The 27,543-nt window shown below is 40.2% G+C and overlaps 1 protein-coding gene across 11 annotated transcripts in view; it reads left to right on the top strand.

Annotated features, from left to right (window-relative positions):
- Positions 1–4,128: 4,128 nt before the first annotated feature.
- The window catches only part of PHF14 (PHD finger protein 14), a 168,550-nt gene continuing 145,135 nt past the window's right edge, over positions 4,129–27,543 (top strand). For 4 of the 11 annotated variants that reach the window (XM_089533159.1, XM_089533157.1, XM_089533160.1 and 1 more), the window contains exons 1-4: positions 4,132–4,292; positions 8,119–8,229; positions 19,647–20,341; positions 26,762–26,906. In XM_089533159.1, the coding sequence (XP_089389285.1) occupies positions 4,262–4,292; positions 8,119–8,229; positions 19,647–20,341; positions 26,762–26,906 (982 nt within the window). In that variant the 5' untranslated portion in view covers positions 4,132–4,261. Of the gene's footprint in view, positions 4,293–6,356; positions 6,431–8,118; positions 8,230–19,646; positions 20,342–26,761; positions 26,907–27,543 lie in introns of those variants that run through there. The other 7 variants (XM_089533156.1, XM_089533154.1, XM_089533158.1 and 4 more) reach the window with 5 other exon arrangements.

Genomic DNA, 27,543 nt, shown 5'->3' with positions numbered 1-27,543 from the left:
CTGTAATGAACATCCATTAGAATGAATATACTACACACTGGCAATAAGGCTGCCATGTCTCAGAGCCCGGTCCTGGTTTTCCAGTTTTCATGAGTCATCTCATCTCAGAGGGGAGGCGAGAGTGCAAATGCTGCCATTTTAGTGGGTTCAGCTCTAGGCAAGAGATAAGGGCTGTGTGCAGTTGTCCAGCTCAGCTAGCCGAGCAGCAGCTTTTGGCAAGTTGCAGGTTTTGACTGATTTGCTACTGCTTGCAAAGACACTCCAAAAGATCTATATATTTACATATTTAGGTTATTCCTTCCTTCCCAGACATTGTGGCTTCAGGACTCACAATCTGCTTTGCTCTGCATTCACCTGGGAACAAACAGGCTACATTAAAAGTTCCTTATCCCATTTCTCTAAATTAGTGATAGGGGATAATCCCATTTCACCTTAATGTGCAAACAAGTCCTTTAGTAAAGACCTCTCTATTAGGTCTTGTCTAAATTAAGGATACACACTGGACTCACCCCAGGCCTGGCCACATCCACAGCAAAATGTCTGTTTTAAGCCATTAATTTGGCTAAAGAGACCCCATTGTTTACTCTGGTTCTCTTTGGTATCTGGACAGCTGGATCATGTCCAATTCAGCCCAATCCAGTTGTCCAGACAGCAAAGACAGAACCATCTCCCTTACCGTGTACTGAGCAGCACAGGGAAGGGGATAGATCCTCTTGGGAGCTGCCACCACCGCATCTTCCCCAACTAAGCAGCCTTCTGTTCAGGGAGCTGTTTGGCTGACAAGGCAACTGCAGCAACAGGGACAAGGGGACAAACTGATTTGCACTCAAGCAAATGAATTCTATTTAATTCAGGGTACAGGGCCCAGTGGTGTTGTCACCATTGTGGTTGGTTTGGGGCCAGTCTGGGATATAATACTCTGGACTGGCCTCATATTAAAGGGTCAGTGTAAACGCACCCTCCATTTCATTTGGCTCAGAAACCTTAGGGCTTTGAACAATCCTGACCTGGCAACTATACTTGCATACATACATGCTAATGACACCCAAATATTTCTCTATGCCTTCAATAATAGCATCAACTGAGGGCAGTGTATCTCCTCTGAAGGAATGTCTGGAGGAGGTAATTGGCTGGATGAGGAAAATAAACTGAAAGTGAATTCAGACAAGACAGAGATGCTTATTGTCAAGCGCCCTAAATTCCCCATTGCTATTGAAAATGTCTATTGTATATGTTTTGGAGACATACATTGCCCCAGGGCATGATCTAAAGGCAAATGAGGTACCCACCTAAGTCAAACTAATCAAGGCTGATGCGCTGGCTGCTATGGGACATCATCATCATCATCATCATCATCATCATCATCATCATCATCATCACTGTCATCTTTAATAATTATTATTAGCAGGTGAACTGTTGTAATCTGCAAGCTCCTGGAGTTTCTCTATTCCCTCTGAGTGTAGTTGTTGACATATTCATAGTAATCACAGGTGAGGGAGGGACAGATTTTCCCAATAGCAAGATACTAGTGTGAAGAAGTAGCTGTTAATCTCTTGTAGCATAAAAGGAGGAAAGGAAGTGGAAGGAGGAAGAAATGTATCAGACATTTAAGATTAACAGATTTTAATTTTTGAGATTTCCTGATATAAACCAATTTCTTTGGATCCAGTGCGGAGTGAGCTATCCCAGGTGTAATCTAAATTATTCTCTGCTGGCTTGGTTTTGAATAATTCACTGAAAACCATTAGTTTTGCTGGATCATTGTGGAGATGAAAATGACAAGAATTAATTTCTTGTTTTGGCCAATAGATTAATTTTTGTTTTTTTTCTTGCAGCCTGAATGGCTGTGGAGACTGTCATACATAAATTGCTGGACTTTACAAAGAACCCAGTGTTTAGACACAGCCGATGCCCAGATAAGTAAGTGGAGCAGAATCCTATGTAAGCCCCTTGAGTTCATTGGTAAAAGACACAAACAGGATATAACCGTACTGAACAGCATAATATAACAACACTGAGACCTCTCCAGGGGTGTCACTAGGGTGGTGCAGGGGTACAGATCAGAACAGGTATCACCCAAAGTGGAGGGCTGATCCCAGTGCTCCTCAGACATCAGGTTTTTGGCAGACGCAGGCATTCACCTGCATCCCCTTAAAATGCTGGAGCTCAGTGGAAAAGATGATTTTAGTGGGGTGAGGCTCAGTGGGAGGAGAAAAGAGAGAAAACAGCCAGCCCCTAAGGGATGGCACGATGCTGCCCCTTTCCTAGCCAGATGGGGCTGCAGCAACTGCATGCCACGGCCCTGATCCGGCCTTTCCAGGGCACAAAAAGGAGCGGCAAAAAGCAGCTCCTTTTTACGACCTGGAAAGGGCACAATAGCTGTGGCACCGCAGCTATACAGTGCTGTGTTGTGCGGACACAGCACTGGAGGATCGCCATGATGCAGCGTGCCATGTGAAGTGGCGTGCAGCATCACGGTGCCCTGGGGCAGAGTCGGGGCATGAGTCATGTGGACGTAATGCCCCAACTCTGCCCCCAGGCCAGCCTTAATGGTCGGTCTGAAGAGCCCTTAAATTATTTTAATTTTGCTAGTTGTTTGTGTCACAACTGTTGCAATTACATTCACTGATACATGGGAATTACAATTTAGGAGCGACATTAGTACAAAAATTGTTACTAAGGATTCCGTATGGTGTGGCATGGGAGGAAGTCATTGTTGGGGTATGTGTGACACCATGTGTCGCCACACTAGACACTAGTGGACCTCTTCCTTAAACTGACTGTTGGTGTTGTTATGTGCCTTCAAGTCTGTTTCAGACATATGGGGCTGGGAGGACAGATAGGTACTAAAGAGTGGCCTGAGTCTGCTGTAGCCAGAAGAGGGTTGGACATCTGCGGTCTGCATGGCCGACTGCCAAAGTGGATCATGGACATAGGGGCTGACTGGTACCGCCAGGAGTCACATTATCCTGGCTCCTTTTTGCTTCGGTCTTAAGGACCAGAGCGTGGTTTCAGCACAGCTTCGCGTGCTATGGAGGCATGTGTCGTTTAATAGGCATGCCTCCAAAGCAGCCAGAAGCCACTTCATTCAGCCCATCTCTTTCACCCCATGGAGACCCAAAGGCAAACCTATTATGGGGTTTTCTTGGCAAGATTTGTTCAGAGGGGGTTTGCCATTGCCTTTCCCTATCCCTAAGGCTTAGAGGGGGTGACTTGCAGAAATAGTCAGAGATAATGTGAAGACAACAGCAACCATGTTTTTAAAATTATCTTTAAAAGAAGCTTTGTATCTACACTTTAATGCTTTTGTATTGTTTTTAACTGTTTTAAATTTGTCATCAGCCACTTTGGCTGCATCCTCACTGCAGAAATAATCCAGTATGACAGCAGTTGAACTGGCACAGCTCAGTCCTAGGGAATCCTGGGAACTGTAGTTTGTTGTGGCACCAGAGCTCTCGGACAGAGAAGGCTAATGCCTCACAAAACTACAATTCCCAGAATTCCCTAGCACAGTTAAAGCGTTCTCAAACTGAATTATTTCTGCAGTGTTTTTTGAACCTGCATCTTTGAATTCTACGATTCCCAGGATGCCCTAGCACTGAGGCAGGACAGTTAAGGCTAGATTATAGCACTAGACTCTTATAGCGCTACTATTCCTCTTTCACTGCTCTGCCTGCCTCCTGTTGCATTCTGAGTTTTGTAGTTCAGTGAGGCCTAAGAGCTCTCTGGCTGAGAATCCTAAATGCCCCTCATTAAACTGCAAATCCCAGAATGCAACAGGAGGCAGTCAGAGCAGTTAAGAGAGGTATAGCAGTGTTATGAGTGTAGTTTAGTGTGGTAATGCGGGGTGTTATTTCTCTACAGCAGCGGTTCCCCAAATCGTGCCCTTTAAGAGATTTTGGACTTCATTTCCCAGAAGTCTCAGCTATGTCGTCCAATAGCCTGGGACTCTGGGAGCTGAAGTCCAAAATCACAGTTTGGGGACCACTGTGTGTTTTGGGCTGCTTCTGAAGAGCAAAGCACCCTTCACGATCCGAGTGCTGGCAAAAGAAAGCCTTCAGGTCTGCCCAGGGCGCATGCGTCCGAGCCCACCGGAAGTTCCTGAGGCGGCGCGGTTCCTGTTTCTGGGTTTTGGGAGTGAAAGGAGGAGGAGGCTAGGGAAGTGCATCCGGGGCGGCGCTTCGCCTATTGTCTGGGCGACGGAGCTGGCCTGCAGGGACGCCGCAGCCTCTCTTGGCCTGAGGGCTTGGCCGCTTCCCGTATGCCCGGCAGCGGCTGCTCGGCTCCAGTGAGTAAGTCCGGCGGAGGAGCCCCTGAGGGACGGGAACGTACTAAACGTACTAAAACAAAGGGCAGTACTTGCCCATGGGGAAGCCATACTTGCCCCATAGAGAACCATTGGGCAAATGCTTGCCCATTCCCTATGGGCAGGTATTCCCCAATGGTTCCCTATGGGCAAGTATTCCCCAATGGTTCCCTATGGGCAAGTATTCCCCAATGGTTCCCTATGGGCAAGTATTCCCCAATGGTTCCCTATGGGCAGGTATTCCCCAATGGTTCCCTATGGGCAGGTATTCCCCAATGGTTCCCTATGGGCAGGTATTCCCCAATGGTTCCCTATGGGCAAGTATTCCCCAATGGTTCCCTATGGGCAGGTATTCCCCAATGGTTCCCTATGGGCAGGTATTCCCCAATGGTTCCCTATGGGCAAGTATTCCCCAATGGTTCCCTATGGGCAGGTATTCCCCAATGGTTCCCTATGGGCAAGTATTCCCCAATGGTTCCCTATGGGCAAGTATTCCCCAATGGTTCCCTATGGGCAGGTATTCCCCAATGGTTCCCTATGGGCAAGTATTCCCCAATGGTTCCCTATGGGCAGGTATTCCCCAATGGTTCCCTATGGGCAGGTATTCCCCAATGGTTCCCTATGGGCAAGTATTCCCCAATGGTTCCCTATGGGCAGGTATTCCCCAATGGTTCCCTATGGGCAGGTATTCCCCAATGGTTCCCTATGGGCAAGTATTCCCCAATGGTTCCCTATGGGCAGGTATTCCCCAATGGTTCCCTATGGGCAGGTATTCCCCAATGGTTCCCTATGGGCAGGTATTCCCCAATGGTTCCCTATGGGCAAGTATTCCCCAATGGTTCCCTATGGGCAGGTATTCTCCAATGGTTCCCTATGGGCAGGTATTCCCCAATGGTTCCCTATGGGCAGGTATTCCCCAATGGTTCCCTATGGGCAAGTATTCCCCAATGGTTCCCTATGGGCAAGTATTCCCCAATGGTTCCCTATGGGCAAGTATTCCCCAATGGTTCCCTATGGGCAAGTATTCCCCAATGGTTCCCTATGGGCAGGTATTCCCCAATGGTTCCCTATGGGCAAGTATTCCCCAATGGTTCCCTATGGGCAGGTATTCCCCAATGGTTCCCTATGGGCAGGTATTCCCCAATGGTTCCCTATGGGCAAGTATTCCCCAATGGTTCCCTATGGGCAGGTATTCCCCAATGGTTCCCTATGGGCAGGTATTCCCCAATGGTTCCCTATGGGCAAGTATTCCCCAATGGTTCCCTATGGGCAGGTATTCCCCAATGGTTCCCTATGGGCAGGTATTCCCCAATGGTTCCCTATGGGCAGGTATTCCCCAATGGTTCCCTATGGGCAAGTATTCCCCAATGGTTCCCTATGGGCAGGTATTCTCCAATGGTTCCCTATGGGCAGGTATTCCCCAATGGTTCCCTATGGGCAGGTATTCCCCAATGGTTCCCTATGGGCAAGTATTCCCCAATGGTTCCCTATGGGCAAGTATTCCCCAATGGTTCCCTATGGGCAAGTACTGTATTCCCCAGTGATCCTATAGAAAAGTATGATTTCCCTATGGCCAAGTACTGTCATTAGTTTTAGTATGTCCCTGAATATATATATTAGCTGTTTCAGTTTTGGTCACATCCTACATTTTGTCCTCTATTATCCTACATTTTTGTGGGCCCCGGTCCTCCTTTCCGGTTGGGACCTGGAGGCGTCCTCTCAACCATCCCATGGAAGGGAGCCTTTTTTTTTTGCAGCCCTATTGCACACAAACACAAGCGATAATAATAATAATATTTATTTATTTACGGTATTTATACCCTGCCCTTCAGCCCTAAAGGCTCTCAGAGCAGCTTACAATTATTATTATTTTAATTAGATGGTTCCTTAACCTCAGGCTTACAATTTTAAAGCTGTCAAGATTGGTAATATTTCAGATCTCCTCCGACAGGCCGTTCCATAATTTGGGAGCAGCAGATGAGAAGGACTTCTGGGTAACTGCTGTCAACCTGGTCTTTATTGGCTGAAGAAGGTTTTTCCCAGAGGACATGGCCAAATCCAAAGACATAGCCATGTTAGTCTGGAAAACCCGATAAGAGAAGGGATCTCGCAGCACTTTTGAAGGTGAACTGACAAATAGAAATTGGGGCAGCATGAGCTTTTGATAGACTTGAGTCTGCAAATACATCTGAGCTGTTCCTCTGAGGCTGAGAGAGTGCAGCTTGCCCCAGTTTCAACATTGAGTTTCCATGGCCAAGCTGGGACCTGAACCCTGGTCTCCACAGTTGTAGTCCAACGCTCAGACTTTTAGATCTCACTGGCTTGGAAGAGGACACCTTGCTCATCATTCTTAATTGGTTTAAATCCTGTGGCTTGCATTGAGTCTTCTTGTTGCTGTGTACAGTCCTCCCTCCAAATTAATGGGCGGTCCATTCTGGGGACCCCCCCCCCCCCCGGTGAATTTAGAAATTCACATATATTCAAGCCCCATAGGGTTGAATGGATGCATGCTCCCATGCGTGGGTATCATGGGCGCGGCACCATTAACTTTAATGGAGGTTGCCCTTCCGTGAATAATCAAAACCGCAGATCTCAAGTCCGTGAAAATGGAGGGGGTGACTGTACTTTCAAGTCGTTTCGGACTTATACCAACCCTAAGGCAATCATATCCCTTGCTAACACCTGTTCAGAGGGTGTCTGCCATTGCCATCCTCTGAGGCTGAGAGAGTGTGACTCGCCCAAGATAGTTGGACTGGATGGCCCTTGTGGTCTCTGCCAACTCTACGATTCTATGATTCTAGTGGGTTTCATGGCCAAGCTGGGAATCCAACCCTGGTCTCCAGAGTTGTAGTGCAACCATGTGTAATTTTAAGAGGATTTATAATGATCGTTCAGCCAATATATATTTTATAGTCAAACCACTACACCCCACATGAGCTTTTGTAGACTTGAGCCTACAAATGTATCTGAAGGAACATACTTAAGTCTACAAAAGCTCATGCTACCAACTTGTCTTTCAGTTAGGGCCTGAACAGACAGGCCAAAATAAAGCTACTTCAGGTCACTTTGGAGGTATGCTGTTTAAACGACGCATGCATCTTAAGAGGCTGGAAGCTGTGTCAAAGCTACGCTCCAATCCTTAGGACTGGAGCGTGGCTTCGGTGCAGCTTCCGGCCTCTTGGGACGCATGCATCATTTAAAGAGCATACCTCCAAAGTGACCTGAAGCAGCTTTATTTTGGCCTGTATTCAGGACCTTAGTCTCAAAGGTGCTGCAAGATTCCTTTGCATACAGAAAATAAAGTGATCGTTATGGTGGTGAAACTTCTCCTTTGAAAAATTCTGTGATTCGCCCCCTCCCCATTGCATCTTAACATTGATTGATTGATTTGATTGAAATTTTATTTATATACCGCCGTTCCTATGATCATGGCGGTTTACAAAACAGAATAAAAATACAATACATTACAGATTACAGATATAATACAATACAGATCACAGATTAAAAATCAAAATTAACAACAAAAATCCCTCATATAAAACCATACACTACTATACATCATTAAAATCCGTCGTTAAGACCAGTCGAGATAATAGAACTGTCTAAAAATACAATACATAGTATACAGGAGCAAAACAGTCAGGACATGTGAGGGAAGGCTTGATGAAATAAATGAGTCTTGAGGTTTTTCTTAAATGACTTCAGGGAGGGGGCTAAGCGGAGCTCCTCAGGAACATATTGGAACCAAAAAAAGAAACATGTCTCTCTCTCTCTTTCTATTTTTTCTCTCTTTTTCTCATATTTTTTCACAGTGGATCGTAGCTCAAAACGGAGGCAGGTGAAGCCTTTGGCTGCTTCCCTGCTGGAAGCTCTAGATTATGACAGTTCAGATGACAGTGACTTTAAGGTTGGAGATGCTTCAGGTAAATGTTTTGCCCTTCCTTGTGTTTCACAATTTCTTTAGGTTGGATACCCCACCCACCCCATATCACTGTCTGCTTTTTAATTCAGTTGTATTACTTTACATGAAAAACATTTTTAGGTTTTGGTCCCTTTTTGTTTGAATGGAGAAGAACTCAGATCCATCTGGCAATCATTTTTCTCCATCAGGCATTGCCCAGGAACAGCTCAGGGAATGAAAAATAAATTTGAAGGGGCCAACAAGACATTGAAGGCTGGAGAGTTGGGAGAGTGGTCTAGGATATGGAGGTTCTCCAAAGATCTTGGACATATGCTGTATTCTCTCAACATGCCCTCTTCCTCTGTCCCTCTATCAGGTTTTGTGCCTTTCTCTGTCTAGGCTCACTTTTCTGGCAATGCCTTCAAGAACAAATCCTTTCTGCCCAGTTTTGTCTATCTTCTCATATCTGCAAATCAGCCATTTTCAGAATCACTCTGATCTATCTCTTTGTCTTGGCCAGCTGTCCAGCACTGCTATCCTGTTTTCCAGTCCCTGTTTTTCTTCCAGCCTTCTGTTACTTGCTTTCCTTTCTCTCTTCTAGCTCTTCACATATAGTTCCAAAATTCTCTTCTTCTTTTTTTCTCTTTCTTTTTTTCTGCCTCAAAGCCTGTAACCCCATTCTAACTTTTTGGTCATTGATGTTTTGTTAGCCCATCGACAATATAGTTCTAGAAACTGCTGGTGAGAGCAAGCATATGAAATGTTCATAGCACATAGAAATTCGATAAGAATTGTGTTGGATCACACCAAAAGCCTGTCTGGTACAGCATTGTGTTCACACACAGTGGCCAACCAGATGCCTTTAGAAAACTGTCAGCAAGCTTTGAATGGAGTAGTCATTAGTAGAACTGTAATTCAAATAATGGGATGAGACATATACCTTTGTGTATGAGTATTCAGCACTCAATAGGGGGACTGGATGGAAAGGGCTTCCAACTGAACTGGCACAAAATCCAGTTAAATTTTGTTCTTGAGTTCTTGTCATGAAATTCTTCTGCCTTGCAACAAGTTTTGTAGATATACACACTCGTGGTGGTACTTTTTTTTGTCTTGAATATGCACTGTGAGTTGCATGCTGACTTAGCCACAATTAAAATAGACCCATCATAATTACTATAATTTAAGTTAATCATGAGTAACCTGTTGATTTTCATAGATGTGCTTTAAGCCTGACAGAGGTCCAAAACATACTGCAGAAATAATTGGTTCATTGCTAGGGAAACATGGAAACCAAAGTTTATTGTGGCAGCACAGCTCTCTGACAGAGAAGTCAAAATGTCTCAACAAACTACAGTGTCCAGAATTCCCTGGCATTAAGCCAGGGCAGTTAAAGTGGTCTCAAACTGGATTATTTCTGTAGTGTGTTTTGGACCTACATCTACTAAAGCTAGCTTTGGGCATACATTAACTGTGTAAGAATTGTGCATTACACTACGCATGTAAGCATACATTCAAATAATGTATTTCTAGTCATGTGAAGTCGAAGGCTTTCATGGCCGGCATCCATAGTTTTTGTGGGTTTTTCGGGCTATGTGACCATGTTCGTCAGGAAGAAACTCCTCTAGAACATGGCCACATAGCCCGAAAAACCCACAAAAAACTATTTCTAGTCATTTTTGGAAAGCAACGCTTTGGAAAATTGCAATGACTGCTGATTTGTGCATGCTGTTTATACGTGATTACACTTTTTTTTTAAAGCCAAGATTTGCATGGTAAATGCATGTTCCGAGTTTAAGCACCTTTGTAACTTTCGGTTTGAAGACACTGACAAACAGTGCATTAAGATTAGTATACTAACATAGTTTTTTTTTAAGTTAAAATCTTTTACACATTTCATACTGTAAGTCTGAGCTGATATTTTATAAACTTGTACAATTTTTTTCAGTATTATCAAGTAACAATAAATAGGCTATCTATGGACTTGGACAAGATGGTTCAGTGATTTAGTGTTTTAAGTTACACAGAGATCATTTCTTGGTGTACAACATTTAACAGTAGCTGCAAAGTCTATAGAAATATTTTTTGTAATGTAACTGTAATTAAATCTGATTAAAATATTGAGCCAGCATGGTGTAATGGTTTTACTGTTGGACTATGATCCCAAAGACGACTGGGTGCTTGAGCTAGTCACACTCTCTCCACCTCAGAGGAAGGCCAAGGGATCCCCCACCCCCCAGAGAAATTTTTCCAATTAAAACCTGTGATAGGTTCAATTTAGGATCATCAGAAATCAAAAACAACAAAGGCACACAACGATAAGGTGCACTTGAGGATCATTGTTATAAAGAAATAACAACCTCTAATTTATTGGTTGTACATTGCTCAGAATAATTCAGTAAATATGCTCAAACAACAGTGCATATTTTCAGGAAATGAATGATGGAATTCTGTATATCCTATTAGGTTATGTAACTTTACATAAACCCAACTGCATATCAGAGATGCTAAGAAGCCCCTTTACTGAATTGTGAAGATGTATTAACTAAACACCAGCAAAGGTGTTCAATGCGTATTGGTGCCTGATGTGCATTGGGACCAATTGATGTGTATCAAGACTAATGCGAGCACATCCTGTTGTATATCAGTCCCATTGTGTAACTTAAAAGCAACTTGAAGACAAAGAAATATGGAAGTTTGTGCAAAAATAGGAGAAATATCTAATCATAATGCTGCTGTCTAACAAACCCCTCAGGTTTTTTCGGGAGCACCTTGCGGTCTGGTAGCTAATCTTGATATCTATGAATTGATTCAAGTATCAAAGAGAATGTGCTTCTGAATACTCTACGGGCTCGAAAACACAATTAAGAGGGCAGTCTAGTCCTGCATGTAGGTTTTCCATAGGGTTTTGGTTACATGAGATAGGCCTTGGATTTGATTTCCCATGGCTCATTATCTTACAATAAGGTAGCATAAGCTTTCATATACTTAAATTTACATCTGATGATGTAGACTTAAGTATATGAAATCTTATGCTACCCTATTATAATACCCTCCTGGACATGACAGTCCGCACCCCCCACTGCAACTGCTTCTGCAAAACAAATGAACAATTTTGCCCCCGGGTGTTCTCTGGGGGACATTGAGGCTGTTCCCATCATGTTCGGGGGCCTTCCTGTCCTCCTAAAAAGCATTTTTGGGGCATTTTCAGACAAAAAACCTTTTGGAAAAAATGTTCAAATACTTGTTTTGACTTCGAGGGAGGTCCAGGAGGCCTAGCAAACATAGTAGAAATGCCTTTCACACTCCCTAGGTGTCAATTTGATTTTGTTTTCCCTCCCAAAAAATTAACCCTTGGGGGCCTCTGGGAGGCCATTAAAATGGTTCTAGGGAGTTGCATGAAGCATACAGATCACACTTTGCCCACCCATGGCCTATATAAAGTGTCATTAGTATTTTATCGTTTTATTTTTATTTGTTAAAAATATTTTATACTGCCTTTTGAGGCAAAGCAACTTCTAAAGCTGATTTCCAAGGCATTTTTTTTTAAAAATAGCTATCATAACACAATAAGCAGCACATTAAAATAACCACTATAAAAACATAAAATAAAAATTGGCATCCTTTCATCTAAAATCTGACTAGGTCATCTAGCTCTTGAAGACCTGTCTTAAAACATGATGGGATTCACATACATAGCTCTGGTAAGACAACAAGGATGGGTCTAGCACCAAGAAAACAGTATTGTGCCTGCCAGTCAAATAATTCCTAATAGTGAGGTCCTCCATGACTTAACCTAAAACCCAGGCAGATTGATATAAATGAAAGAAGCCCTTCCGATAGTCTGGCCCTAGAATATTCAGGGCAGTAAATGACTTGAAGTTAGACCTACAAATTCATAAACAGCAAGTGCAGTTACTTGGTACTGAATTGATATTATATGCTGTGACTGCCTAGCTCTCAAACTGCCACATACTAATACTGAAGCTGCTGAACTGTCTTTAAAGAGAAGCAATATATAAAATCTGTGAAAGTAGTCAAGTCAGGTTGTAGCTAGGACATAGTTGATTGTAAACAGGGACACAGTTGGCAAATTTGCCAATGCTGGTTAAAGCTTACATGTACTTCTCACACAAGTAGTGCTGGTTTCACAACAAACTTCTAGCCATACACTTTTCCATTCATAATGAACATAGTCCTATCCAGCACTAATTTCAAACCTCCATCCAAACTGGAAGGTCTTCCCCTGACAGGACCTTATCTGGATTTAGTCTTAGCTTTTTTTTTGCCCTCATTGACCCCTAAACTGCTCCTAGAGAGCTGTTCTGTAGCCTCCATGTGACCACTTGGAAAAAAAATAAGAGGTAGAATGTTGTGTCTTCCTAATATTGTCAATTAACAACTGTTCTTCTGGTTGCACATGAACAGTCAGATTAATGGTTACTTAAATAGTACTTTACAACTACCAGATGCTTCTCTGTGATAACTCATATCTGCCATTGAGAGAAATCTACTTTGAATACACTGCAATTCAAACCCATCTGTTCATGCATGTTTGGGTAGCTTTGTGGTGGCAATTGTAGTTGGTCATATCAAAAATTAGGAAGCATCTGTAAAGATTACTGTTCCTCATTTGCCCCCGTGGATTGGAATATTTTAAAGCATTCACATTAACCTTGTGAATAAAATTTTGGTTTTCAGATACAAGACCCACAGTCCTGCTGTCCAAAGAGAAGGGCAGGATATAAATTAAATAAATAAAAATACAATTTGTGGTCTTTTATCAGTAGTCAGCAATTTGCTTTACTTGGTGGCATTTTTTGCTAGGTAAGTTACACCATAATGCAACATTAATTGAAATAATTCAAATTCACAGTATAAGGACTTGATATTAACACTTGATTCCCCTCCCCTTGCTTTTGAAAAATTGGCTAGCTCCTTAAACCACACCAGTTACATGTTGTTTATATGTTGTTCTTTTGCTTGATATTTTTAAATGAAGAGGCAGAAGTGTAGAGATACATTTTGTCTCCACTGTTGTTTGAGGAAAACTGTGCCACAATTGGCAATTTAATAAAGAAAGATAATGTATATCAAAATTAGCAGACTTTGTTGCTAAAGAATGTTGAGATTCATTCAGCATTTTAATGTTTCAAATGTGGAATGAAAATTCTGAAATTTTTGCTTGTTATGTCACCTGAATCCTTGAATTGTATTTTATTGGAGTCTTGAATTGAGAGTGATCATAATAAATTGGGAATATAGAGGTTGTCCTTAATTAACTTCTTTGTCGCTTTGAGTCTTACCTCATGCTTACAGTCTTCAGGTCACTTGCATATGAGTGTTCATAAGAAACGCCATTTATTATCACCTTTTGAATATAGAAGGTAATAAACCTACCACTGCCTAAATACCCTAAAGGCACCGGATCTCATTTGATCTTGGAAGCTGAGCAGAATCAGCTCTGGTTAGTACTTGGATGGAAGACTGCCAATAAATACCAGATGCTATATCTTAGAGGAAGGAAACCCTATGAAATTCATGGAGTCACCATAAGTCAACAGACAAGTTGAAGGCACATACACATACAAATCTGTTATTATTCATACAGTCACTAATCATATTTTCCTGTCAGTGACTATGTTCTCTTGAGGATAATCTGTTCAGGAGTTGCATGATGGTAGTGGGTGAAGTCAAGTGCTGCCATTTGGTGGGGCTGAAGCTAGTGCTGGTAGATGTTACAGCCTACAGTGAGCAAATCCACAACCACTTTCCTTTCTCTCTCTTCCATCTCTGTCCCTTTTATCCAAGCCTTGTGAACTGAGGAGGGAAAGAATGGTCTCGCAGAGGCCTGAACTGATCGTTTGCAGAGATCTTTAAAGTGAGAATGAGAGCTGCAATTCGAGAAAGAGTTTTGCATATATTTGTGTTATCAAGATATTTGAGGGATTTGGCTTATATTTTTGTAATTATATTGTTTAAATAAATTTGCTTTACAGAGTTTACCATTTAGTTGCATAGTCGGACTCCTGCTCCCACCCAGCAGATGCCAAAAACAGCAGGACCTCAAGTTCTCTTGTTCTTAATGGTGGTGCATGCATACATTCATGCACATGCTACCATAAGAGCCAATGGGGTTTGCCAGCTGCAAAGGCTCAAATCTGCAGATGGCAAGCCTGCAGTTGGGGCAGGTGGGCTGTACAAGAGCAAGATACATATATGTTTGTGTGAATAAGCCTGACTGTTTGGGTGGGTGCAGTTTGAGCAAACTAAAGTGAATGTCAAAATAAGCAGGGATCCAAAAAATTTGACGTAATTTACTTGATAGATGTTATATGTCATCGTTGGCTGCTTTTCTTCCCTAGATTCTACAAGTGTGCAAGAGAAGTTAAGACAGGAGCAAGGAATTTTCACTTTGCTCTGAGCTCTGGAACATGTAGAAGCCATGCTGTACTGTCAGATGCTGCTTCACTGTGACATTAGAGCTCCTCAGTTTGCTGTATTTGCTAGAGGGCTCAGGAGATGAGATGAGAGGAATGGCTGTCTCATGTCATACTGGCCTTAGAAGCAGTCCAGTTAATGCAAGTTATTTTGGCGCACACTCTGGACCTTGTTTTCTGTGCTGGGTGGGGTGGGGTGATGATGATCTTGGTGTGGAAGAACTCAACAGATCATTATCCGGTAAGGTTTAGAGTCACTGGGACTTGGAATCTCTACAGGAGTGGGGGACCAATTAAGATGGTCTTCCCAGGAGGCTGATGGATCCAGATGGATTCCTGAGTGCTCTTGGGGAGTTTTGTATCACCTCGGAAGGTGCTTCTGTTGAAGCTCCGGCCGACCTTTGGAATGAGGAAATGGCCAGGGTGGTGGACACAATTGGTCCTGAGACTCCCCTTTTACGGAGTGGAGCAAAACCAGCCCCCTGGTTCTCCAGGGAGTTAAGAGTGATGAAGTGAGAATGAGACTACAGCGATGTTGGCAGAAGACTTGAAATGAATCTGACCAAACACGGATTAGAGCCTATTTCAAGGCCTACTCTATGGCAATGCGGGCAGCAAAGAAATTAATTTTTACTAGCAGCATTGCATCTGTACGGAACCATGCAGCAGAGCTGTTCCGAGTGGTCAGGAGTCTTTTACGCACTCACCCTCAAGTAAAAAATGCAAACCACTTTGCATGCGGTGAAGAATTTGCACTGCACTTTGCGGATTAAGTCACTCAGATCCGCTCCGACATGGATGCTGTAGGCACCTGTCTGTCCATTGTTAATGGATACTTTTCAACTTGTACATCCTGATGATGTGGACAGGCTCCTTGGAGAGGCGAAAGCCACCACATGTATCTTAGATCCGTGTCCTTCTTGGCTGATTAAACAGGCCACGGGGGACTGGCTCAGTGGGGGAAGGAGGTAGTCAGTGCCTCCCTACAACAAGACAAAGGCCCAGCATACTTAAAAGAGGCAGTTGTGAGACCTTTGTTTTTTAAAAAAAGCCATCCCTGAATCCTACTATAATGGATAATTTTCGACCAGTGTCCAGCCTACCATTTTTGGGCAAGGTACAGGAATGTGTGATGGTTTCCCAGCTCCAGGGGTTTATGGATGAAACGGATTATCTAGATCCATTTCAATCTGGTTTCAGACCTGGCTATGGAACAGAGACAGCTTTGGTCATCTTGGTGGATGACCTATGCGGGAACTGGACAGGGGGAGTGTGTCTCTGTTGGTTCTACTTGACCTCTCAGCAGGTTTTGGTACCATCAACCATGGTATCCTTCTGGGCTGCCTCTCTGGGATGGGACTTGGAGGTACTGTTTTACATGGGCTCCGTTCCTTTCTGGAGGGGTGAACCCAGAAGGTGGTGCTGGGGGACTCCTGCTTGACCACCTGGCTATTGGCCTGTGGAGTTCCTTAGGGTTCTGTGTTGTCCCCTATGCTATTTAACATATACATGAATACTCTGGACGAGATTGTCCGGAGTTTTGCAGTGCGGTGTCATCAATATGCAGATGACACTCAACTCTACTGCTCCTTTCCAACTCAATCCAAGAAGGCTGTCCTGATTCTAAACCAGTGTGTGCCATCAGTAATGGACTGGATAAGGGCAAACAAGTTGAAACTTAATCCAGACTAAACAGACGTGCTCCTGATCAGCCATAAGGCACATCAGGGAATAGGGATCCAGCCTGTGTTGAATGGGGTCCCCCTGAAGACACGGTTGGTGGGGACACAAGAGGGGGCCTTCTCGGTGGCTGCCCCCTAGACTCTGGAACTCCCTTCCCAGGGAGGCCAGAATGGCTTCCCCTTGTTGGCTTTCTGCCAGCAGGCTAAGACCTACCTATTCAGACAGGATTTTAAAACGGAATGTTTGTAAAGGACCAGCTTGGGATGTTGTTTCATTTTAAAATGTTTTATACAGTTTTATCTTTTTAAAATGTATTTTATTCTTTTAATAGCTGTCTATTTTAACATCGTAATTAATTCCTTGTCAATGCACCTCTTTTCAGTTTTTTATTGAATTTTTTTTAATATTGCGAAGCCACTCTTGAGTCCAAGTTCTGGGAAAAGAGCGTGATACAAATAAATAATAATAATACAGTGTGCCCGTGTCTTACGCGGGTGCCATATGCCAGAAGAAACAATGGCGCGTGCGAGCCGCTGCGCACCGCCACAAGCATGAGCCCCATTACTTGCAATGGGTCTCGAGCATACGGGTTTTTTATATGCAGGGGGGTCCAGAACAGATCCCCCGCATAAAACAAGGGTGCACTGTAATAATAATACATACTTACTACCAAAGCCCAGAACAATATGAAGATTCTGATCTTGATTCAAGAGAATCATACTGTGCTGGGCTTTGGAACAGGCAAGTGCTGGAGGACTTGGGATTATGGAGGTAATAATAATAAATAATAAAAATTTTATATATATTTCCTCGCCTCTCCCATTGGATCGAAGCAGGGTTACAGACTAGGTAAAATCCAACATGTACATAGAAATCTTTAAACAAATTACTAACATTAAAACCTCAGCATATCAGCCACAATTATCAATTAAATTACCAGTTAATAGTACAGTTGGGGAATAGAGCAGCATCTCTTCCAGGGAACATGTCAGTCAGTATATGGTAGTGTTGACTTGGGGGCTCTCTCCAGGGATGAGCTGGGAAGGAGATTTATGGGGGCCTGGGAGAAAAATAATTGTAACCAGAGTTGGATAATGACATGATACTGGTTACATAATGGTAACAAGAGTTGGGAAACAACATGATACAATTAATGTTACATATTGGGATAATGAAATTAAAAAAATTCAATACGTTTTTTTAAAAAAAATAATGTAATGACAATGACATTAACTTTGTAACTTTTTAAGTAGCATTAATAATGTTTTCTTGTTAATTGTAAACCATTGTTTAAAAGTGTTAATTATGGCAGATTTTTATTTAAGTATTTTAAAAAACAAAAAGTAACTTTAAAGTAATGCAGGAGTAACAGTTACTCTTTAAGTAATTAATGTTTATAAGATGTTACTGTAAAATTAGAATGATAAATCACTTTTAAAAAAATTCATGCTGTAATAAGGAAATGGTTTTAAATTTGGTTTTTAATGAAGTGTCCTTCAGCTTGTTAAGGATATGATGATAATAGAAAGCTAGATTCTTTCCATCCTCATTGCTACAGAGATAATAAGGGTGTAGTGTCAGCCTGTCTTCTAGGTGGGTATTTTTTAAGGTTCTCTGGCTCACTTAACATTCTCTTACTTCATTTTGCCTTGATGTATATTGTCTTATGATGACCAGATGTTTTGTTTTTCAGTTGCACTTGAAAGGTTGTTCCCAGTTATGATTATTGTGATTACTATTATTAAAATTATCATTGTGATTAAAATTGTGATTAAATGTAGAATTGCTTTGTACAGTGTGACCCAGCAGTCCATTGGATATGTTCATGTGAAGAACTTTGTATGTGCCAGGTCTCCTGAAACTGTATCACCATTGTGAAGAAAACAGGTCTCAGGAAAGCTATGGCTGTGTTTATTAAGGCATTAGTCACATGTACGGCTCTTCACGTGAATGAAACACCTAAGAGTTTTAGTGTGAAAAGTATGTTTACTGTGCACATCTGAACTGGCTTAAGTTGTAAAAGCAGAAATGCAATTTAAAAATAATAACTAATTACCTCCTAAAATAAGTTCTAATACAGGGTGTCTGAAAATTATCTCCACAATTTGAATTATATCTAGAATTGAAATTGTAAAGATATTTTTCAGATACCCTGTATAAAGCCCAATCATTTTCTTTATTTGAAATACATTAATGTTTCACTTATGCTGTTGATAATTTTATTATTGATAACATGAAAAGTCAAATAAGGTACATTTAAAAAGTATTACAGCAGTGATTCTGTTACTACTGTACTTTTATTCCTTTGATTTGGAAAATTCCCAAGGTGCTGCATATAAAACAGTACACTAGAATTGAATGTAATTGCATATATGTATTGACTAAGATTACAGGTTTTACAGTTAACATGTTCATATCATATTTATGTTCATGGCTGAAATCAAGCAATGGAAAGAATCTTCAATATTCCTCAGTTTTATTTGGGTTAGGAAGAATCAATGTTCTTTTCAATATGTAGATATTTATGATGATAGTATTTACAGTTAGCCCTCCGTATCAGCAGGATTTGGTTTTGAAGCCCCCTATGTATACCAAAAATTTTCTTATTCATAAAGTGGGACAGTTCGTTTTAAATTTAAAATGCCTTAAAATACTGTATATATAAGATTTAATATTATGCCCAGTTACGATGCTTGAGCAAAGGTTTTTCTGTCATAGGCTTTTTAAAAAATACTTTCAATGCCACACTACAAGAGCATGACAAAAACTTGTTTTGTCTTGGTGAAAACATTGAACTTTATCTGCTACGTCTAGTGCAGGCTGGAGAAAAATGTTAATCTTTTAAACCTCCAGAATAAAGGTTTTAAGTTCCTACGTAGCAGTGCATTGTCAGACTTTTGTTTGATTATGAAATAACATTGTGGGTAGATGTCTGGATGATGTAACAATGATTTGGTTTTCTCATTTTAAAAAATCAGCTGCTTAATATAGTGTGGCATGCTTCACTAGAGTAGTTTGGATAATGGCTAGTATATGTAAAAACATTATTTCTTGTTCATGTTATTTATTGTGATGGAGACAGAAATTCTTCTTGTTCTGCTACATAATAAAACATTCTTCATCAGTAGGTTGACAATGTTAAAACAGCTATGGCAATTTTTAAAAATGGGCCAGATGAAAAATAGGCTGAGTACCATAAAGGGAAGAATATTAAATTTGACTAAGTTAGTTTCCCCAAGCCTTTTAAAATTCTTTTTTAAATTCTTTTTGGTACATTTTGCTTTGGAACTCCTTTTTTAAATTTTCATATGCTCAACAGATTCTGAAGGCAGTGGACATGGCAGTGAAGATGGATCTAAGGATAGCGGAGATGGCTCCTGTAGTGAATCAGAAGAAAATATATTGGAGGAAGATCTGGCAGAAGAGGAAGAAAAAAGAGAAGAAGAACAGCCTAAAAGCTCAGGTGGAGAAGAGCTGCCAATAACAGAGAAAGAGGTGATTAAAACAGAAAAAAAGGAAGAAGAGGAAGAGGAGGATGGAGAAGGAGAAGAAAAGCCAGGAAAGAGAAAGGAGAAAGAAAGAGAGAGAGAGAGACCTTCTGAAGCTGATACTGGCATTGATGAGCAGTCAAATGAACCCAAAAAGTGGAACTTACGAAGAAATCGTCCTCTGCTGGATTTTGTATCCATGGAAGAGCTAAATGACATAGATGATTATGACAGTGAAGATGATAATGACTGGCGTCCAGCTGCTGGGAAGAAGAAGGGGAAAAACACAGTTCAAAAAGAAGGCAGTGATGGTGATAATGAGGATGATGAAGATGATGGGAGTGGAAGTGATGAAGATGACAATGAAGAGGAAGGCAATGATGAGGATGAAGATGATGATAACAGCAGTGCCGCTAGTGATGGTGGATCCAAGAAGAAGAAAGCAAAAGCTCTTAGCAGAAATAGTGCTGATGATGAAGAGCTGACAAATGATAGCCTGGCCCTTTCACAAAGCAAGAGCAATGAGGTAGAATAGCCAACTTTTTCTAATACCTCTGATGAAAAATGGAAAATGCTCTGCAGTGTGGTTGTTTTGAAATTGTTCCCTAAAGCTAGGTAGAATTACTGGACAGTAATTGCATTAATAAGCTTCAGAGTTGTGCTGAATGCTCATTATGATAAATTTTCATCAGCTTTATGCCTAAATCCAGCACCCATTGAAGACCAGTGGGAATCTTCCATTGGCTTCAGTGAATTTTGCATTTGGATTTTTAGATCATAATTTATGCTCTTATAAGAAATTAACTTTTGGTAAGAGCCTGCACAACACTGAACACAAATCAGGATTATACCTGGGAAGTCTGCAGAGAAAGCATAAAAATGCTAATGAAAGGTAAGGGAATATGGCTTTGTAGGCTGTCTCTGACTGGTGATGAGAACACAACATTCTCAGTTGTTTCAAAAACTGTTTAAAAGGATCAGGATCAATTAGAAAGTGTAGATTTCTTGTGCAACTTAAAACACAAAGATGTGTTACTGTGTATATTCTTTAAAGTTGTGAACTAACATGAATAATGTTGATGTTGAAGTTTTAGTTGCATAAACCTTACACTGAGTATTAATGATGGTATGTTGTAACACCTTTAATTAATAGAAAATACATTTTTGCAATATCTTTTACATGTAGTTTCTCAATATGGTATGCTAACTTTGTTACTTTTAGGATTCAAACTATTGGTTGATTTTTTTTCTGAACTAAAGGAAGACACTATTTGGTTTTAGATTAGTAAAAAGCTTTTAAAATTAACCTGCTTGTTTAAATGTGCAGAATCAATTCAGTAAACCTCCCCCTCTCCCCAGTTCCTGTTTATTTTCAGAATTCAGATTTTTAAAAACTCTAACATATGTATCTACTGAAAATATAAAATGCTATAAGTACAGTTGGCCCTCCACATTTACATCTTTAACTTTTGTGGATTTGCTTATTCTCAGATTTAAGTGATATGTTCTCTCTAGGAATCTCTAGGTCTGCCAGCTGATTCTGCTGGAAGCTGACCATAGAGTCATGCTGTAGGACCTAGAGATTCCTAGAGAAAGCATTTCTCTTAAGTATTTATTGGTCCTCTAGCGCAATTCTGTGGCCATCCTCCAGCTAGTCTTGACCTTAGAATTTCACTGCAGGGCCTAGAAATTCCTAGAGAATGTGTTCCCTCTGGTAAAAAATAAAGAAACACTTTGTAATTTTTCCACTATCATGAGGGTCCTGTGCCTCCAAATTATTATTATTATTACTCTGTCTATTTATATCTCTCCTTCCTGCAAGTACAGGGACTTAAGGCGGCTAGCAAATCTAAAACAAGTAAAAACAGTATAAAACATTAAAAATACAAAGTTTAAAAAACAATTAAAAACATTACATTATAAAAAATTAAAACTCTTTAAAACAAAACATCACCCATGTCAATATTCGAAGGCATGGTGGCATAAAAACGTTTTTATCTGCCATTGAAAAGAAAGCAAAGATGGAACCATCCTGGCCTCTCTGGGGAGGGAATTTTAGAGCTTGGCAGCAGCCACTGAGAAGGCCCTCTCTCTTGTTCCCAACAAACACGCCTGAGAGGGTAGTGGGAAAGAGAGAAGGGCCTCTCCAGATGATCTCAATACTTTATGGGGCTCGTACAGGGAGATAAGGACCTTCAAAATAGCCCGGACCCAAGCTTTATAGGGCTTTATAGGTCAAAACCAGCACTTTGAATTGTGCCCGCAAATGGATTGACAGCCAATGGAGCTATTGCAACAAATGTAGAGAACCCACTATATTTAAAACATGGGGCAAGACATTATTTGCTGTGATAAAGCCACAATCCATTCCATAACACCTGCTATGCTAGAGCTGAGTTTTATAATCGTGCATTCCAACATATCACAGTCCTTGCTCAGAAAGCCCTGCCTCATTCAATAGGCTTATTTTCTACTAAAGGTTACTTCTTTAACAGTACATGTCTGTTCAGGTCTGCAGAGGCACGTATTCACTGCTGACTGTCCTGGCATGTACAGTGCATAGTTAATGTGCTTTATAACCTGATTGTGCATGATGTGAAGGACTCTATTACAGTTGAATTCTTTGATGTTTCATCTGCACAATTTTTATCATGTTTCTTTGCCTTTAGGCTATCCTTCAAGTAAAGTCTCACATACTCTTTTACAGATATTAATAGGCTGAATCTTAACAAAATTTTCCTCTACGTCAATTCGCAGATATTATGACTGCAATCCAGAGAAGCCATATGCCTGCATGACAAAAAATGCAGGTTTGAAATTTGGGTCCTGACAGAATTGCCTTTGAAGATTTTGCTTCAGCTTCTCTTGCTACTAAACTCACAAGCTGGTTTCAAAAATGAACATATACTTTCCTTTACATTAGTGGGAGCCTTTGCAATAAAACATTTTTTAAAAAATGTCTGGCTGGGCAAAAGGGCCTCTCTCCCTTGTGGGAATGACTTTGTACACAGTCTTGCAAACATGCCCATAGGTGTGCATACACATGTTGTTTGGATTGTAAATTGCATCAGTGTTCTGTTTTAAGGAATGAGGAAAATGAAGGACAATGACATGAATTTTATTTATATTTAATTACTGACTTTTATGTGCAGTTCCAAGTGCTGTCAATACTGCATCTTGAAAGCAAAGTTCTTAGTGGTAGCCCAGAGTGTACCAATTAAAATGAATGGGATATGTCAGTAATAGTTCCATGTAATACTAATATAGGACTCATTTTCTAATCTGAATATATATGCATATGAAAGAATACATCCGGGGGAGTTCTTTTTATGTCTTCAAATGATGCACAAATGTTAGGCAACATATTCAAAGAAGCACTTTTCCTCTCTCAGATGAAGGAATGCCTCCAAGATAGTGTTTGCAGTTTTTCAGGGGCACTATTTTAGTTAGTTCAAAAAAATTAAATGTGTGTAGTGTATTAATCTGTCCAAATAATTGCCAAACTATTGATTTAGGTCTAAATTCTTGAATTAGAATTTTGTACATACAGCCATACTTCAGTTAGCAAAGCTTCTTTAAGAGTTTAAGAGTTTTGCCATTTACACCTTTAATTTTCTCTTCTACTCTTAGTGCTCTATTCACAACTTCAATCACCAATAAGAATAATAGTGCAGATAGAGGACATCTTTGTCTCATCCATTTTTGGATCTTGCAGGGTTTAGTTAAGTCTCCATTTACTATTATCAGTTCATCTTATTATACATCTTCTCTTAATCCAATCTATCATTTTTTTTCCAAATTTTCCAGAATTGCGAATAAGAATGACTAACTGAGATTATCAAATGCTTTTTCACCATATAAAACAAAAATCATTGCTATCTGTTTCTTGTTACGTCCCTCATAATACTCCAATATGTTCAAAACTCATCTGGTATTGTCTCGCAAACATTTTTTAGGTAAAAACCCTCCTTGATCTTCAAATAGAATTTATTTATATCCTGCCCAATCACTGGAAATCCAGGCGGTTTACAATAGTGGGGATAATACAAAGCAATAACAATAAACATGAAAATAATAAAACAATATAACATAGCAATACATAGTAAATCATCATAATAATAATTTCATAACAATTCAATAATAACAAAGGATAACACAAAAGATTACATTCAAATCAATGATTATTGTAGTCATCAAAACATTTTGCAATCTTTCTGCCAGAATAGTAGAAAAGAATGTGCAGTTATTATGTAGGAAAAACATAGGTCTATAATTCTTAGGTTCTTCCAAGTCATGGTCTTCCTTAGGAAAGTTATATTTGTCTCCAAGACTGGTAATTTACTCATCAATGAATAGTTCATAATTTGTTGAAAGGATATCACTAATTGATCTTGAAATATCTTATAATTTTGTGCTGGTAAGACCACTAGGGCCCAGGGATTTGACTGTTTTCAAATTCTTTATTACCTCTGCTAGTTCCATCATGTATGAAAAGGGATCTTGTAGCACCTTTGAAGCTAACTGAAAGCAATAAGCTGGTAGCACAAGCTTTCATAAACGTGGAGATGTAGTTCCTTCATGGTGATTGGTTCATCAAATCTTTTTCTTTGTTAGAAATTTCCAAGAGATTCTACCTTTGTAAATAATCAGGAGAATTTGTCTTTTCAAATAGCCTATATGTTGATCTGGTACATAGATAGATTTATGGAGAAAAACATAAAAAATCTGGAAAATCTTTTTGGTAATATCACTTTTCATTTCAATATTAACTTCTCTCTCTCTCTCTTTGCCTTATAGGCAAGACATTGGTCTGTTGTTGTTGTTTTTGCTAATTCAACATTATTATTTTTGCTTTGCATAACGTATCTTCTCAATCTCATTCACATACATTATTGACAACTTTCTGTAAAATCTTAATCTTGGATCAATTCTTTATTCACTTATTTTCTCACCGGTTTCTGTTTCTTTTTTAAAAATCACATCAAAAATCTTCCCTATATTTCAGAATATTCCAGAAGAATATGCTTTTTGTAACCAAGTATTTTTGTGACTATCAAGCCTCCCTTTATCATTTTTGTTATGTTTAGATGGATGTTTTTCAGCAGCATTGGGACTGAGACCATGGTAAAGGAGAGGTGGAGAAATACAGACTTGGTGCAAAGTTTTAACAATATGTCTGCTGTAAATAGTGCAGTAAAGCTTGAGGTGGCAAAGAATGGGATTCTGCTGTAGTTCATCATCATTCTGCAACTTTGTGTGCCTGCCTAGAACAGGCAAGGTAAAAAGCAGCTGCTGTCAGAATCTTTTACTGAACATACATGAACAGCAAAAAAGAGAGAAAAGAGGAGAGAGATCCACTTCCCTTGCCATATTTAAAACAATCAAACAAACATAGATCTATAGATTTGACCACCAAAATGGAAACCATAATAAAAGTGGAGGCAGGTGGAAGAAAAATTTATCCCTGGATGCATTTTGGAAGAAGCCTTCAGATAGTCTCTACAAGGTTCAATATGTTTTTGATTCCTTATTCAAGGCTTACTTGACCTAATTGTTTCATTTCACATATGCATCTTGTTAGTTTTGGATAAAAAAAAGTCTGCTAAGGCATGTTGAATTGCTCTTCTTTTTTGTGATGCAAGAACCTCTCTGTATTCTTCTCATGTTATTTCTACTTCTGGTACCAAATTCTTTGTTAAAGAAGTAATGCCCAGGAATGTATCTATTTCGTTAACTGAGATATACCTGTAATTTAGCACCTTCATAAAGGCACTGTCAATTGGGGCTAAGCAGCCTAGATGGTTTAAATTACGTTGAGAATTTAAATCACTAGTAGAAGGAATTATAAAGACTTCAGATGTATTTAGTTATAATAATAATAATAAAATCTTTATATTTCCCACCCCTCCCCATGGATCGAGGCAGGAGTACAACACTAGTTGGTACTAGTGGGGTATTTTTAGTTACCTGACAATGTTTGTCTTATTTTGCTTTGCTCCAGATTAAAATATATCAGTGAATTATATGAACAACAGTTATCCCAAATACTAATTTAATGGTATGCTTCTCAGAAACTGTCAAAGAGGAAAATCAACTTAAATTATTCATATAAACACTTCCAGATCTCATTTTCCATTTACAGTGCTACCTCGGGTTACGAAATTAATTCGTTCCGCGGCGCCGTTCGTAACCCGATAAATTTCGCAACCCGAAAAGGCGCTGGAAAGCCGCTAGCTGCCCGCTAGCCGCGCTTTCAGATTTGAATTTCGCGCCGAAAAAAATTTCGTAACCCGAAAAAATCTTCGTAACCCAGAACAGTTTTTTCCTATCTAACTTTTTCGTACCCCGGAAATTTCGTAACGCGAGCAATTCGTATCCCGGGGTACCACTGTACTTAGTACCAAATAAGAGTATATGGTTTTATGATAGGTAACATTATAGCATGCAGTGAGAAGTTGATTAAATGTGCATCTGCACTGTAGAAATAATGCAGTTTGATACCACTTTAATTGTCCAGCCTACAGAATCCTGGATTTGTAGTTTTGTGAGGCACCAGCCTTTGGCAGAGAAAGCTAAAGATCTTATAAAACTACACATTGCAGGGTTCCATAGGATGGAACTACACCACTCAAAGTGGTATCAAATGGCATTATTTCTACAGTACAGATGCATCCTAAGTCAGCAATTATATAACTGCTTACCTAAAAATAAGTAATATTGAATTCAGTAGAAATGTAATCAGAACCTTTAATTGTATAATCTTAGCACAGGAGTTAACTGGAAGTTTTTGCAGCTGGGCGAATCATAACATCAAATAAAAGAATCAAAGGTGCTGCAAGGTGCCTTTGCATACTGATATTCCAGACTAACATGGCTATGTCTCTGGATTCTACACCCATCAGGCAATGGTGTTAGTAACTTATACGTCTTCATTTTTCCCTTATAGGACTCTCTGATTCTTGAGAAATCTCAAACTTGGAGCTCTCAGAAAATGGACCATATTATGATTTGCTGTGTTTGTCTTGGAGATAATAGTGAAGATGCTGATGAGATAATCCAGTGTGATAATTGTGGGATAACAGTGCATGAAGGTAATTCTATGATGACTTCAGAATGAAAGAAACTTGTCCATTCATCAAAACGATCTGGATCTGATAGAGATTAAACTTGTCATTAAACACACACACACCCCAATAATTTCTGGTGGTGTAGAAGGTAGGAGGAAGCCAAGAACACCACATTGTAGGAATGCAAATGCTATCATAGAACTCTGGATGCAGCCTTTTACGTTTTCATATGAGATAGTGTTTAACTTACTGCTGTCACATATAAACTTATACAGTGCTACCTCGGGTTACGAAATTAATTTGTTCCGCGGCACCATTCGTAACCCGATACATTTCGCAACCCGAAAAGGCGCTGGAAAGCCGCTAGCCGCGCTTCCGATTTGAATTTCGCGCCGAAATTAATTTCGTAACCCGAAAAATCTTTCGTAACCCGGAAGTTTTTTTAAATCTAACTTTTTCGTAACCCGGAAATTTCGTAACGCGGTCAATTCGTATCCCGGGGTACCACTGTACTGTTCTTCCTCTGTTAATGGGACTATGCCTGTAGAATTAAATTCTGAATTTCCGAAAAGTGATATTATGCCAGAACTGTAATGAATTGTGAAGAGATTAAAATAGTTAACTCCAGCACTGAAAGGTCGTTGCTTTTCTTTCCCCCTCC

Source organism: Sceloporus occidentalis, unplaced genomic scaffold (assembly GCF_023333645.1).
Source record: "Sceloporus occidentalis isolate IW3139 unplaced genomic scaffold, rSceOcc1.0.p SCAF_7, whole genome shotgun sequence".
NCBI lineage: Eukaryota > Metazoa > Chordata > Lepidosauria > Squamata > Phrynosomatidae > Sceloporus > Sceloporus occidentalis.
The sequence above is the reverse complement of the archived record's forward strand: the minus strand, read 5'-3'. Positions and strand labels throughout refer to the sequence as shown.